Genomic DNA, 16498 nt, shown 5'->3' with positions numbered 1-16498 from the left:
GGTGCGCAGGGGGAGTGTCCATGGAAGAGGCTCATGCCGCTGCAGCTGTGTTTGCCAGCCGTCAGCCCAGCATCTGGTACCCGTCTATCAGCTGAGCGGTGCTCCCTCTGTGGGAGCCCACTGACCACCAGGGGGCAGCTCCTGCATTGAGCATCTACCTCCCTGGTGGTCAGTGCGTGTCATAGCTACCAGTGGTCGTCCAGTCGTTTAGGCTTTTATATATATAGATGACTGGTATGCCAGTAATCCCCAGGAGAGCCAGTCCATCACAGACTAGACAGCAAGATATGAAAATGTTGGAGGGACATATTTTGGACTTTTGATCTTAAAATATTTTATAAATTACAACAATATTTTTACATACTGAAAAAAAATACAACCAATTTGGAAAAGTGTTTGGCAGTTTGTTGATATCTCCTGTAACACAGAAATTCCATTTTTGATGATGGATCCTTATGCTCACGATGAGACATGTAACACAAATGTTCATTGCAGCTTTATTCATAATGGCAAAAACCTGGAAAGAACTTAATGTCCATCAACAGAAGACTAGGTAAATAAATTGGTATGTTAATACAATTGAATATTATATAGCAAAGAAAATGAGCAAATGGCTTCATTCTACAGTATGTAAGAATGCCACTGTCTTAATGCTGAATGAAACACTGCATTGTTCCATTCATAAAGTTCGGGAACAAGCAAATGAATCTGTGATCTAAGTGGCAAAAGTGAAAATAATGGCTCTCTGTGTTGGGGTGTTGGCTGGGAAGAGGCACAAGAAACATTATCTTGATCTGGGAGGTAGTTGCACAGGTGAGTCCTACTATTAAATGTATGCCTTTACTGTATGTATGTCATACCTCAACATAAACAATGACACCCTCATTTTCCCATAAAATTATTTGGAACAGCATATAGCATGCATAGACATTTTGGGTTAATAACAGGTTACCTCAGGGCCAAGCCTCCAGAGGCATAGACTAGGGATCAGCAAACTTTCTCTAAAGGCCCAGGTAGTACATATTTTTGTTTTTGTGAGCCATGTGGTCTCTGTTGCAAAATCTCAACTTTGCCATTGCAATTGCAGACAGTTCATAAACAAGTGAGCATGCTGTGTCCAGTAAAACTATTTACATACACTGTAGTTTGCCCACCCCTATTGTAGAGCACTGTTGGAGGATGGGAGCCAGGAGGCTTGACGAGTGTTCTGACCCAGCTTTTAAACTTGGATCTAATCAGGTGGTGGTACTGGAACTCTGTTGGAGGGTGGTAGAGTGAACAGCTCACCTTTGGGATTTCCATTTATACTTATACTAGAGGCCCGGTGCACAAAAATTTGTGCACTCGGGGGGAAGGGGGGTCCCTCAGCCCGGCCTGTGCACTCTCGCAGTCTGGGACCCCTCGGGAGATAACGCCCTGCTAGCTTAGGCCTGCTCCCGGGTGGCAGAGGGCAGGCCCAATCCCTAGGTGGAGCCCCTGGTCGGGCTCAGAGCAGGGCCGATTGGGGAGTTGAGGCGCCGCCCCCTGTCATGCACAGAGCAGGGCCCATCAGGGGGATTGGGGAGTTCCCCCCTGTCACGCACAGAGCAGGGCCCATCAGGGGGTTGAGGAGCTCCCCCCTGTCACTCACAGAGTAGGGGCGATAGGGGAGCTGGGGCACCGCCTCCTGTCACACACAGAGCAGGGCGGATCAGGGGGTTGGGGCGCCACCCTCTATCACCCACAGAGCAGGGCCGATCAGGGGGTTGGGGCGCTGCCACTGTCACACTCAGGGCAGGGCCGATGGGGAGGTTATGGCTCTACCCCATCATACACAGAGTAGGGCCCGTGGGGGGGATGGGGTTGGGGCGCCTCCCTCTATCACCCACAGAGCAGGGCCGATCAGGGGGTTGGGGTGCCGCCACTGTCACACCCAAGGCAGGGCCGATGGGGAATTTATGGCTCTACCCCGTCACACACAGAGCAGGGCCCGTGGGGTGGGGGGGTTGGGGCGCCGCACCCTGTCACACACAGAGCCGCAGGGCAATCAGGGGGTTGGGGAGCTCCCCCGTATCAGGCACAGAGCAGGGCTGATCAGGAGGTTGGGGCACCTTCCCCTGTCACGAACAGAGCAGGGCCGATAGGGAGGTTGTGGCCCCACCCCTTGTCACACACAGAGCCGCAGGGCGATCAGGGGGTTTGGGCACTGCCCCCTGTCATGCTGATCCTGGTGCCGGGAGGCCTCGCTGCTCCACTGATCCCGGTGCTGGGAGGCATATTACCCTTTAACTATATAGGATAGAGGCCTGGTGCATGTGTGGGGGCCGGCTGGTTTGCCCTGAAGAGTGTCCTGGATCAGGGTGGGGGTCCCCACTGGAGTGCCTGGCCAGCCTGGGTGAGGGGATGATGGCTGTTTGCAGCTGGTCACACACCCTTCAGGGTGGGGGTCCTCACTGGGGTGCCTGGCCAGTCTGGGTGAGGGGCTGAGGGCTGTTTTCAGGCTGGCGGGTGATGGAAGCTCCCAACCGCTCGTTTTTTTCTTTTCTTTTTTTATTCTGGGCCAACTTTTAGCTCTGAGGCTCCAGCTCTTAGGCCTCCGCTCCTGAAAGCAGGTATCTGGTTTGTTTTGGTTCTATAATCGAAACTCTGTATCAACTCGAGCTCTGAGATCCCAGGCTCGCTGAAAGCAGGTTTCTGGGGTTTTGTTTAGCTTCTATATTTGTTACAGTGTTTCTTAAACTGCAGGCTCAGAGGCCGGCAAGGCAGGCGGGGAACGTTGGAGTCCTCCGTCACTGAAGCAAGCAAGCCTCATGTTAGTTTCAAGCTGCCTGGCTGCCGGCCGCCATCTTGTCTGGCAGTTAATTTGCATATCTTGCTGATTAGCCAATGGGAAGGGTAGCGGTTGTATACCAATTACCATGTTTCTCTTTTATTAGATAGGATGGATGGATTGGTCTTTAGACTAAAATCCATTTCATATATTCAATATCAAAGCATATCTGCAAAGTGCCTCATTTCAGTTTATTTTCATATGCCTCAAATCATATTAAGGAATTATTTTAAGCCAATAAAACCTTGGCTTGTAAACAGGCAAGGCCTGAGGGCTAAAACCAATGATGTTATTATCTTTGCTGTTATACACAAGGGATTTGGTTTCCTCAGTTTAATCACAGATATTCTGCTAAAGAAAATAAGCCTTTGTCCAGAGGCTGGGCTTATGCTAGCATCAAACTATAGAATTAATCCTGAAATCAAACATTTATTTTGCTGTTAAGGAAAAAAACTATGTTTCAAGCTGGGAGAATTTCTCGTACTTCGTTGACTCTGCCTAAAACCACAAAGTGGAATTAAATTCCTGAATTCACTTGCTGCTGTTTTTTTGGGGGGGACATTTTGGGAATAGTCTTTCATAGTTTCGAAGCTAGAAGGAAGGAAACTTGAAATGGTCACCTGATCCAAACTTCTCATTATCTAGAAGAGATCCTGACACTTAGAGCAACTCTTAGTAATTTTTCCAGTTATTCACTTAATATTTATAGAGACCCCAGTGATTCTTACCTCCTGGTATTCATGCCCCAGTGTAGCCCTCTCCCACACTGAATAATTCTGACCTCTGTAAACAGTAGGATATTATAGAAATGACAGAGGATGACTTCTGAGGCTAGGTCATAAAAGACATTGTGGCTTCTGCTTTGCTCTCTTGGTCACTCTTGGGAAGCCAGCAACCATGTCATGAAGGCACTCAAGAAGCAAGGTTGTGGGTCACCTGCTACAACTATTTTAAGACGCTCTTGTCCTGATGCAGTCGAGGACTCTGGAAGTCCTCATACAGCCCCTGTCTCTGAGGCCTGACCAACGAGGCAGCCAAGATTGACATTCTGGGTAGTGCCACCAGAGGACAAGGGTACTCTCAAGTGGAAAGCCCTGCAGTCTCATGGCATTCCTGTTAATTTGGTTAGTCCCAGAACCAATGCCAGGAGGGACCCATTTGCCACCTGTAGGGCACTTGTTTTTAGATAGTAGAGGACTGAACAGGTTTGCTGCAGGGCTGGTTGCAGAAAGCATGGCCTGATTATCAGGGTCAATTAAAGAGGTACGGTGTGAGTAGGTCACTCACATGAAATGAGCAACCTGGATGTAAGCCAGACTGAGGAGAGCATCAGGGAGGTGGAAAAGAGCCATACTGTTGGGAACAGGAAGTCAGGGAGCAATCTCACTAATTTATCTTGATGGTTACAATCTCACACATCCTCCCTTGAAAAAAAAATCAGTTGTCTTTTGTCCTTATTTTAAAAGTAGTTAATATTTATTGTAGAAAATAATGTTTTGTGGATAAGTCTTTGTGCAACTCTGAGACTCTTTTTTAAAGGGCAAATTCCTAGATGTGGAGGAATTGCTGAGTCAAACATTATGCCCAGTTTAGGGATTTTAAAATACGGTATACCTGACTTCTCTTGAGAAAAGTGGTACTATTTTCAGAGAAGAGAGGTGCTAGTTCCCACCTGGTGCTAGTGGGAGTGGATTTCTTGTGATACCCTGGGAAAAAGAATTTTCTGATATTCACATGGGAGGATGGGATAGTCCCATTCCCCTTTATCCTGCCATAGAAGAAGTGTAGCTGGGGCTTCAGCAGAGCTAAAATCAGAGCCAGGGTCCAGAGTTTCCTTTCCATGTTAGAGCAGAGTCCAATCCAGTATCAGGCTAGCTTAGCTTGTGTTTCCGCGCAGCAGTCCATCATTGTATTGCATGTGGGGTCTACAGGTCCATGGCTATGGAGGAAACACGTGTGAATGCAATGAAGCCCAGAGCAAGCCAAGAGCACAAGAGAGAACTACTTTGTTTAGGAGATTATGTATTCCCAAATTTTCACGTGCTTACAGTGGCCACACCTATTCTGGCCAGTGATCTCTGTTCCCAGGTGTGACCAATGGGCAATACTTGCCCTAGCCACCCCAATTTATCTGTGCATGCATTCATCTCCACTTTGTTGGACCCCTCCCCACAGTGACCTGCAGGGAATAGGCCATTGGTTCCCTGAGGAGTGCAAAGTTGTAGCTTCCTGATTAAGCTGCCCACATGACAGGCCTACAGTGTCTGGCCTTCCCTTTGCTCCTTTCCTATCTGTCTGTCTATCTATCTATCTATCTATCTATCTATCTATCTATCTATCTATCATCTATCTATCTATCTAAAAGGCTAATATGCTAAGTGTCTGTCCTACTAGTCACTATAACATGTACTGACCACCAGGGGGCAGACGCTCAATGCAGGAGCTGCCGTGATGCACACTGGCCATTTACATAGAAACAGCACTGTGTACCTGGCGCCCACAAAGCAACACTCACCTTACCCCAAGTGAGACACAGGCCCCGCCACCACCCCAGAGTGACACTCCACCAAATTGCAGCCGAAGCTGCTGAGACCCCATGGCACAAAATGTGATCCACAGCCCAGCCCAGTCCAGAAACGGTGGCTGTGGGCACTGGGTAATGATGTCACATAGCATCGCCTGGCTTCCTCTCCCTAGCAACTAGCCTCCTTGGAGTTTCTTCAGTCCAGGAAAATGACTTGTTTTATAGCCAGGTGGAAACATTTTACACTTTAACCAAATGTCTGTGAAGTGTTTTCCCATGCCTCATCTCATTTGATCCTCACAGAAGTCCTGGAGTAGGTAGATAGGAGACTTGGTGGAATACTATTTTCTTTTCATTAGCCGGAAGACAGAGATTTAGAAAGCTTAGAAACTTGACCCGACTGATAAGAAGTAAGAAATGTTGGACCTTGTGAATGACTTAAGGTTTTCTCACTGCCCAGAATATAGTCAAACACTGCTGCAGTTAAATATTTTACCCTTTGTTCTCCCTGTGTGATCTACAATAATAATCTGCTTCATGTTGATATTTACTGCTGTGTTGCTGACAATTACCTGAAAGAGAAGTTGGGGTGCTTCACTGGGCTGGAAAAAGTTTAACTAAATCAGAAAAAAGGTCTAAGTAAACAAGTTTATTCTATATCTATAAAAGGCTAAGTTGACTTGCACATGCACGATACATATAAAGCTCTCGCTGGCACCAATTGCACGCGTGTTTTGATCTGTCATTGTTGATCATGAATTTGGTTGACACTTCTATTATAGAGAAAGGGCAAATAGCGATATTAAAATATTTCTTCTAATTAATTTCCTTTCAATGTGCACAAATTCATGTACCAGGCCACTAGTTATTAATAACTAGCTAATTACAGTGGTATCAGTACCAGTTTATATTTCCTCTAACAATAGGAGAGATGGATTTCTTTTACCAAATATACATCGTAAAGATATTATTGAAGGAGATGGATAAAGAGACTCAGTTTTTTGGTCTAATTGATATGGGAGAAAATGTTAGTCATATTTTTATTCTTGAGACCATTATCTCATACCCAGATACAAATCATGAACCTACCCAAGTATTTATTGAGAATCTGCTGCTTTCGCAGGCCTAGGCTGGACATCACTGCCTCTAGTGTCAGTTTTGAATACCTAGGACAGCGATTATGTGTATGAAAGGAATTGTTGGAATATGAGTAGAATATGAGATACTGAGCTTCAAGTAGGAGGAACATTTTGTTTTCTCCGTCAGGTGTTGAACTATAGCAACAGTTCTCAAAGTGTGGTCCCTGGGTCAGCAGTATCAGCATTACTTGTGATAAATGAGCATTACCTGGCACTACCCCTGAACTGCCAAATCTGAAACTTCAGGGGTGGGCCCAGTAATCCATGTTTTAATATTTTAACTATCAAAGTTCTGCTAGATGATCAAGTTTGAGAAGCACTGAGCTATAAAAATGCAGCAAATTCAAAAGAGGTACAGCTTGTTTGGGTAAAGGGAGAGGAACTAACTCATTCTGGTTTGCCTGGGACTGTCCCAATTTTAGCACTGAAATGCCACATCCCAGGAGCCCCTTCAGTCCTGGGCAAACAGAGTGGTTAGTCACCCTGGGAAAGAAGATGAGGTTCTCTTTGTTGCAGCCCAAAGGTAATTATGGCAGAAAAAGAATAGAAGGGACAGAAAAGAAGGTTTCAAGATGGAAGGCAGATTTTAGAAGCTGCTTTCTGCTTATCAGTTCTAGGCTGATAGATGTGGTGACAGGAGGTTACCTGCAGGAAGCCAGCAGATGGCTAAGGCATCTTGCTGAATCCCTTGATATGAGTCACAGCTGTTAGAACTGGATACTTTCTGGAAAGGAGAAGGTTGGTATTCACCAAACTACTGCAAGATGCCAAATGAAAAAAAAAAAAGCCACTATTAATCTTAGAGTGATGATAATGAAGCCCCCATATAGCAAAAAACATAACCAAAAGTGCTTTGTAATTGCAGCGATTTTCATGTCCCAACTGATGGCCCCCTAGATTCTAGAAGAATGGTATCCAGTTTATCTGATTGCAAGAACTAATCCTGAATAAGATGTAATAATCATTCTTTCTTAGAGTGAGCATTAGTCCTCGATATTCCAAGGCAGGTGCAATTAAAGCTATTTTTGTCTTTTTATACAGTCATAATTTTTAAGTCATGTAAAGTCTCATTTTTGAAAGAATAGTCTGCAAATTATAATAAAAATAGCTAATTGTATGTTACAAGCATGATGTTGAGGAGTGGTTAAGAAAGGAGAAGGAGACAGGAGGGCTGATTTACATACATCAGCTAAGTTAACTATAAGCAGTTCCCTGTTTTTACTAGACCAACGATTCTGAAAATTTTGCACATTAGACTTGCCTGGGGAGCTTTTAAAACATGCTGATGCTCAGAGCTCCATCCTAGAAATTGTGGCTTAATAGATCTGGGCATAGGTAGCCATTATGATCACTTTGACATGTATTTTACAGATCTTTTAGGTGCACTTACTTGCATACAGGGTGGAGCAAAAGTAGGTTTACAGCTGTTCATATGGCTGATAATACAATAATTAATATATAATACAGGAATAAACTCTTTCACATACTCACAACTGTAAACCTACCTTTGCCCCACCTGTATATTCATACTGATAGGATATTTATTTAAAATATATAAATGATATTTATATATATGTGCCTTGCTTTATTCCAACAATATGTCTTGGATTTTTTCCGTGCTAGACTGTTGAGCCCTGTGTCTTTCTTTTCATTTGCTGCATAGCAATCCATAATGTAGTTATACATAATTGTCATTCCCCTCCTGATGGACATTTATTTTGTTATACACTTTTCTCAATTACAGCAACACAGCAATGTGCAGGCTTAGCCATGACTCCACAGTGCACATTGGGCTGTGGTTCTTGAAGTATAGTCTCTGGACCAGCAGCATCAGCATCGTGAAGGAGTTTGTTAGAGATGCAAATTCTTTTCTTTTAAAAAATATATTTTATTGATTTTTTACAGAGAGGGAGGGAGAGGGATAGAGAGTTAGAAACATCGCTGAGAGAGAAACATCGATCAGCTGCCCCCTGCACACTCCCTACTGGGGATGTGCCCACAACTAAGGTACATGTCCTTGACCGGAATCGAACCTGGGACCCTTCAGTCCGCAGGCCGACGCTCTGTCCACTGAGCCCAACCAGTCAGGGCGAGATGCAAATTCTTATCTTCCTCTCTGGACCTACTGATTCAGAAACTCTGAGGATGGGGCCCAGCAATATGCACATAGATATGTAAGATATATGTGTGTACATATACAGTCAGTTCTGTTATAATGTGACATGTGTTCCTAAACAGCACTATGCAGTGCAAAATTATACAATAAAATCCACAAGGGTTATGGGAAAAAGGGGTTAGGGACACAACAATCAAAAACTTTGTCGGCGACACACAAAAAAGCTAGGAGCCTAATAAAAATAATAGCACAGTTTTGCACATGTTAAATGGGTAAATACATAGATGCTGCAGTAAGTATGGCACTTTCCCTAGGAAAGACCTGAAGTTTGCTTGTGGAAGTGGGCCCTGGAGGACTTGCAGCTTGTGAGTTATTGTATAGTGGTAGAAGGAGGGTTATCTGATATTGGAAGGACAGTTTTAATATGAGATGTGAGTGGGTGTGGCTTCTAACACACAGTGAATGGAGGTAGCTGGTCCATCCATGTTGGGATGTGTGCATTTTGTGTATTCCTATGCGGTTCATTTGGGTGCAGTTTTCTGCCTTCATCGAGCATTTCTTGTGAAGGAAATGGCACATAAGCAGATGTGAAATTGGAGTTATGCCCCAGTTTTCCCCCTAATATATCAGACATGGTGGAACAAATTTGCCTTTTCAGTATGAGTGTTATAGCAGAACTGACTGTGTGCATTTATATGTGCTACACATAAAAGGACCCCATACATGACTGAGTGCTATTTTTTTTCACTTATCTTCTTTACTTAATAACATCTCTTCATGCTTTTTCTAAAGCAGGGTGGGGAACCTTTTTTCTGCCAAGGGCCATTTGGATATTTATAACATCCTGACGGGCCATACAAAATGATCCACTTAAAAATTAGCCTGCTATATTTGGTCAAACATTTCATTAATTCACCCCTAATGCCTTCACAGGGCCAGACCAAATGATTTCATGGGCCTTATATGGCCCGAGGGCTGGATTTTCCCATTCCTGCTCTATAGTTACTAATTTTTTAAATGGTATTTAAAGTATTAAGAGATGACTAAATTGCTCTCCAAATGCTTGCAACAATTTCACTCCCACCAACACACTTCCTACACCCTGGCCAATATTGCTTATTATTAAATTTATTAATTTGTGCCAACCCAATAGTTAAATTTCTCTTTCATCTCCCTCCCTATTTCATCTCTCTCATATTCATACACATATTATGTGTGTGGATGTGTGTACACATTTACACTGTGAGGAATGCCTCCCACAAATACACTGATAGAAAAAGGAGCAGGTTTAAACGTGTGAAATGTGGTGAGGCAGTGCTGAAATGGGGAAGAAAGGAAATGCAATGGAGATGCAAGAAAACATAAGAAAAGCCTATTAAAAGGGGCAAGAGAAAGAATTCCCTTTCCTTTTATTTAATTACTAGAGGCCCAGTGCAAGAAATTCGTGCAAGAGTAGGCCTTTGCAGCCCCGGCTTTGTCCAGAAGGTTGTCCGGATGGTCATTCCGCTGTTCAGCCATTTGGTTGATTTGCATATTATGCTTTTATTATTATAGATCTTTTACTTCTACCTTTGCTAAATACAACTTACCCAGTTATGAGATAAGATATTGAGTTGACCCTGTTGGGATTCAATCTATCATTCTTGCCAGTCGACATCTCCAAAAATGCCGCTTAAACTGTTAATCCATTCACTTCAGCAGAACAGCTGTAAGGTCATCAGATTCTTCTGTTGATCAGTATTGGGTTCCATGGCCCCCACAAGCTGGAAAGATACAGCTGATCAGGGGGCTGTGATGGCCACCACCTGTGAGTATGGGGCCTCTATCTAACAGCTAAAGTGGCAAAATGGAGGCTCATGGAGTGTTAGATGTTTTCCTGTAAAGAGATTGGCAGTGGGCTAAATGCTTCCAGCTGGGCACACTTCCAAGCAGGAAAGCCAGAATGATTTAATAATTAAATCACATTTGCTTATGATCATTGTTCTTATTAGGAAATAGCATTGCTTTGATCATAGATTTTGTGAGATGGAATCAACACTAATAAAAGAGAAAAATGGTAATTGGCATACGAGCTACTCTTTTCATTGGCTAATCAGGGCTATATGCAAATTAACTGCCAACTAAGATTGGCAGTTAACTGCCAACAAGATGGCGGCTAATTTGCATATGTAGGCACAATGCAGGGAGGCGAAAGGGAAAGCAGGAAGAAGCTCCCTGCCACTGACAGTGATCGGAAACCCAGGGGGGAGCTAAGAGCTGGGGGGCAGGGCAAAGGCGGCCCTGGGGCCGCCTTTGCCCTGCCCCCCAGCCATGATCGGAAAATTAGGTTCCTTTTCCGCCCTGGCCAGTGATAGCAGGAAGTAGGGGTGGAGCCAGCGATGGGAGCTGGGCACGGTCGAAGCTGGCAGTCCCAGGAGCTAGGGGTCCCTTGCCTGGGCCTAAAGCAAAGCCCACGATCACGGGGCCGCTGCAGCTGCGGGTCCCCGCTGCCTGGTCTGGACGCCTAGGCCAGAGGCGTTAGGCCTGGGCAGGGGCGGAGCGGGAGATTGCGGGGAGCTGGGGATCCCCTGCCCAGGCCTGACACCTCTGCCAGAGGCCTCAGGTCTGGTCAAGGGGCCGATCCGGTGATTGGTGATCGGAGGGTGATGAGGGTCAACTCCTCTGGCCGAGGCATCAGGCCTGGGCGGGGGGCTGAGCCGGGGATTGGGGGGATATGATGGTCCCCTTGCCCAGGCTTGAAGCCTGGGTCAGAGGCGTCAGGCTTGGGCGGGGGATGGAGCAAGCGATCAGAGGGAGATGGGGGTCCCCTGCCCAGGCATGATTCCTGGGCCAGAGGCCTCAGGCCTGGGCGGCGGCCAGAGCCAGTGATCCGGGGGAGATGGGGGTCCCCTGTCTAAGCCTGACACCTCTGGCAGAGGCGTTAGGCCTGGGCAAGGGGCCGATCAGGCGATCGGAGGGTGATGGGGGTCTACGCCTCTGGCCGAGGCATCAGGCCTGGGCAAGGGGCAGAGCCAGCAATCGGAGGGGTCTGGGGGTCCCCTGCCCAGGCCTGACGCCTGGGCCAGAGGCATCAGGCCTGGGCTGGGGGCAGAACCAGTGATGGGGGGAAATGAGGGTCTCCTGCCCAGGCCTGACACCTCTCTCTGAGGCGTCAGGCCTGGGCAAGGGGCCGATCCTGCGATTGGAGGGTGATGGGTGTCAATGCCTGAGGGCTCCCAGTATGTGAGAGGGGGCAGACTGGGCCTGAGGGACACTCCCCCCCCCCCCACACCCAGTGCACGAATTTCGTGCACCGGGCCCCTAGTTTTCTTATAAAAACTGTGGTTTGTACATATAGAAATCAGAATGAGTTACTAAAAGTAATCACCAGCAGAAAGGATGGACTATTGATACAAAGATGTAAAAGATATGAAAGGAAATGTAGAGATTATGAAGGTTAATATGATGTTACCCTTCAAAGTCAGAAAGCAACAGGAAGAGAGAACTGCTAGCTGGAACCATCTCTGTTTTGCAATTAGGGTTTTGCACCTTGAAATCTCAAACTATGGCATTATTAAGAAGATATAAAGACTTTACATACCTACAAGTTACATAAAATTAACATTTCATTTCTAAATTAAGAACTTGAGCCCGGCCAGCTTGGATCAGTGGTTGAGTACTGACCTATGAACCAGGAGGTTATGGTTCAATTCCCGGTCAGGGCCCATGCCCGGGTAGCAGGCTCCATCCCCAGCGGAGGGTGTACAAGAGGCAGCCGATCGATGATCCCCTCTCATCATTGATGTTTCTATCTCTCTCCTTCCCCCCTTCCTCTCTGAAATCAATAAAAATATATTTTTTAAAAAAGGACTTGATTTCCTACCCTCATTTCTCATAGTCTGCTGCCATGGAGAGGAGGTAGCAAGAATGTTGAGAGGGACAGAGAGAAGAGAAAGCATTTTATCTTATAAAAGAGCTTTCAGTCTCAAGGGGCTTTGAACAGTGGCTCTGGAGCAGGCAAGGACATCGAAGGAGGCATATCTCTCTTTCTCTTTTTGTTACTATTCTTTGTATTCCCTGTTGTGATGACTTGTAAGTGCAGCTCCTGGGATCAACTTGGGGTGCTAAATTTAGTAGTGAGCTGCAATGGCAAAGTGAAGCATTTCTCCCACTCATCTGCACCTGGAGCCAGCTACATAATTTGCAGGGCCCAGTGCAAAATAAAAATATGGGCTCCCCCTGTTCAGAAAGCAGGAAAAAGTACCGTGAAGGTGCCAAAATATAAAGCTTTTTCCTGCCTTCTGTGGCCTCTTGTTCTCTAGACTTGTCATTTTTTTTTTAACTTGCTATTTAGTGCTGTTGTGAGGAAAATTAAAATTTTAAATCTTCAGCATAATTTTACTGTTCATCTTTATATTGTGCAATGCCAGTTTTAAATGCAAATATAAGAACTTTTAACTTGTATGTGGAATCACCTAAATTATTCAATTTGTATTTTGTAGCTGGTACATGCATATGTATTTTGTTCTTACCAGAACACTGCACAAAACTAACTCAGCTGTTTTTACTTCACTTTTTAATGCACGCACATTCTATCAACTCTCTCTACCTTTCATTTACTGATGAGTAAGAAAGGACTGAAAGGAAAAGAAACCGTGGGTCGCCTTATCTTTCCCTTTCCTTCTATGTCATCATTTTTGGTGTATGTGGTTGGCTAATATAGTAAGAAAGAGCATGACAGGTTACCTTAATCATTCTTGTTTCTGAGAATGCCATTACTGCCTGTTAGTGATCAAAGCACATTCTGGTTCTAATGGAAAGAGGCCTCTTCTGAGCTGTCAGAGCCCCCACCTACTCAGCCCTAGATGTAACATGCTTACCTTAGACTCACTTTGCATCTTGCTGAACTCCCACACATTGTGTGTCTACAAGAGTTCTGTGCTCTGGGGAGTATCATGAATACTTTATGAAAGTGAGGCATCTAGGAACCATAGGCTCCCAAATCATGCATGACTCCTTTGCTCACACACATACTTCCTTGTCCCTTTGGACGCCCTTTACAAAATCACATTCAGAGATAAATTATTAAGAGTTTCAAGACAGTGACAGCAGAACATTAAACCAAGCTCAGGTTCCTTCTGCATGGGAGGGCCTGTATGACTGCACAGGGTGAGTGTTCATAAAGGTGGTCCTTCTTGTATTAGGGGAAGCTGCTGGATAGCTGGAAGCCTCCTGCACACTCTGAGTATGAAGGACTCTAGTTCATAGCAGGCTAGACATGCAAATAGTATATGTATGCAAAATGGTTTCTTTGAAATTGATGTAATGGGGAAACTCCATACTGTTTTCCATAGTGGTTGTACCAGTCTGCATTCCCACCAGCAGTGTACTAGGGTTTCTTTTTCTCCTCACCAACACTTGTTTGTTGATTTGTTGATGGTAGTCATTCTGACAGGAGTGAGATGATACTTTATCGTTTTGATTTGCATCTCTCTGATGATTAGTGACATTGAACATTTTTTCCTATGTCTCTTGCCATCTGTATGTCCTCTTGGAAGGTGTCTATTTAGTTCTTTTGCCCATTTTTAAATTGGATTGTTTGTCTTCCTTTTGTTAAGTTGTATGAGTTCTCTATATATTTTGGAAATTAACCTCTTATCAGATGTATCATTGCCAAATATGTTCTGCCATATAATGGGCTCCCTTTTCATTCTGATGATAGTTTCTTTTGCTGTGCAGAAGCATCTCTTACCCTTTGAGACAGCATAGAGGGACCTGGAGAGCATTATGCTAAGAAAAATAAGCCAGTCAGAGAAAGACAAGTATCACATGATCTCACTCATATGTGGAATCTAATGAACAAAATAAACTGATGAACAAAAATAGATCCAAAGACATAGAAGCATGGAACAGACTCTCAAACCTCAGAGGGAAGGCAGGGGAGGGTACGTAGGTGGGAAGAGATCAACCAATGAACTTGTATACATATATGTATAACCTACAGACACAGACAATAGGGGGGGGTGAAGGCCTGGGGTGAAAGGTGGGGGCAGGCTGGGAGCGGTCAATGGGGGAAAAAGGGGACATATGTAATACTTTTAGTAATAAAGATTTTTTAAAAATAAATAAATAAACTAATGAGTAAAATAGATCCTGAGACATAGGAGCATGAAACAGACTGTCGAACCTCAGAGGAAAGGCAGAGGGTGGGTGGGAGAGATTAACCAAAGAACTCATGCATGTATGCATAACCCTTGGACACAGACAATAGTGTGGTGAAGGCCAGGGGCAGGGGTTGGGTGAAAGGTGGAGGGGGGTCACTAGGGAAAAAAAGGGGACATCTGTAATACTTTTACCAATAAAGATAAATTTAAAAAAGAAATCATATGAAAATGATAAAAGAGAAATTGATGTAATGTACCTATTTCAAATTCAGTTGAATTAATATCATCTTAGAGACAAGACAGTTGGGCCTCCTGACCTAGAGGTTCCCAGCTCCCTGAGGAGTACCTTTCATATGGGCCTTTGAAACGTTGAGGCTAAAGCTGAAACCAGGTACTTATCATCAAATCAATCTCTATATCCCTTATACTTTTATTTGTTTGTCTTTCTCCCAGGATTTCCAGCAGGAGAGCTCCAGAAGCCTTTCTTCTGGGGAACAGAATATCCGAGGTAAGTAAATGAGTAAAGAAACCAGTTATTGACAAATAAGGAAGAACATGCTGCTTTGGCAGAACATAGAAGTTTAAAAAAACAAAAAAACAATAAACAAAGTCAGTAGTTGTTCAGCAAAAAGAGGACATGGAACCTGGCATGGGCTGGACCCACTCTCACCATTTTAGGTATTTGTTTTCTGATTCTTGTTACCAGGGCGTATGTCTGCCTGCACAGAAAAGCCAATTAATATACAGGTAGTTTTAATTTTTATGCATTTATTCACTTGTGCATTGACTCATACTACAAATATTTGGACCTTGAAGGATTGTTGGAATTTGAGTTGATGGTGATGGGTCTAAAACCATTCCAGCCCTGGCCGGTGTGGCTCATTGGTTGGAGCTTCAGCCTGAGTATTACAGGATTGCTGGTTCGATTCCTGGTCAAGGGCACACACCTGGGTTGCAGGTTCCATTCTAGGCCCTGGTTGGGGTGCATGTGGGAGGCGACCAATCAATGTGTGATGTTTCTCTCCCTCCCTCCCCTCTCTCTAAAAAGCAATGGAGAGAATATCCTTGGGTGAAGATTAACAAACAAACAAACAAACAAACAAACAAACCACATTCCAGATAGAAGAAACAATGTGAGAAAAGGAAAGAAATGTGATGATAGAATAGCAAAGAGTTTAGTTTGACTATTTTAAGTGGTATATGAAGGGAAGCAGTGGAAAAGAAGTCAAGAAAAGAGGGTTGATGTTTGAATTGGAGGGCTCTGAATGCCGGGTAAAGAGCCTGGACATAAATAGCCAATAGAAAATATTGACATTTTTGAGCAAGTAATCAGATTTGTCTTTAGAAATATAATCTGAGTAGCTATGCATAGTTTTAAAATTGGCAGTGTCTGGAGTTATGTATATCAGTTTAAAGGCCATTAATACCAAAAGATTGTAGACTTATGTAATGCAGAATTTCTATACATATTGGGAATTCTGATAATATTCATTGTCAGTAATATCACCACTTTCATTATGTGCTTTTGCTTGCTTTAGTGCACAGAAAATTTAGTCTTGATTTTAGACGTCCAGTCTCTTGTATTTTGGTTTTGATAAATGGCAATTTAAATATGATTAAATATGGTGGCAATGTTTTGATTTGGGCTTCCCCAAAAGCATACCCTATGACAAGGATTCAAGTGCACATAGTTCTTTTGGGAGGTGATGCCAGGAAACACTAGCAGGCGAGTGGGGAAATGAGACAAAGAGGGAAGGAAGCCAATAA

The 16498-nt window shown here is 44.3% G+C and overlaps 1 protein-coding gene across 1 annotated transcript in view; it reads left to right on the top strand.

Annotated features, from left to right (window-relative positions):
• PHEX (phosphate regulating endopeptidase X-linked) overlaps window positions 1–16498 on the top strand; it is a 195036-nt gene that overhangs the window by 150992 nt on the left and 27546 nt on the right. Inside the window, exon 16 of the mRNA XM_059679129.1 lies at window positions 15185–15239. Within this exon, the coding sequence (XP_059535112.1) occupies window positions 15185–15239 (55 nt within the window). The remainder of the gene's footprint in view (window positions 1–15184; window positions 15240–16498) is intronic.

This window comes from Myotis daubentonii, chromosome X (assembly GCF_963259705.1).
Source record: "Myotis daubentonii chromosome X, mMyoDau2.1, whole genome shotgun sequence".
NCBI lineage: Eukaryota > Metazoa > Chordata > Mammalia > Chiroptera > Vespertilionidae > Myotis > Myotis daubentonii.
Note: the sequence above shows the minus strand (reverse complement) of the source record. Positions and strands in the feature narration are given on the sequence as shown.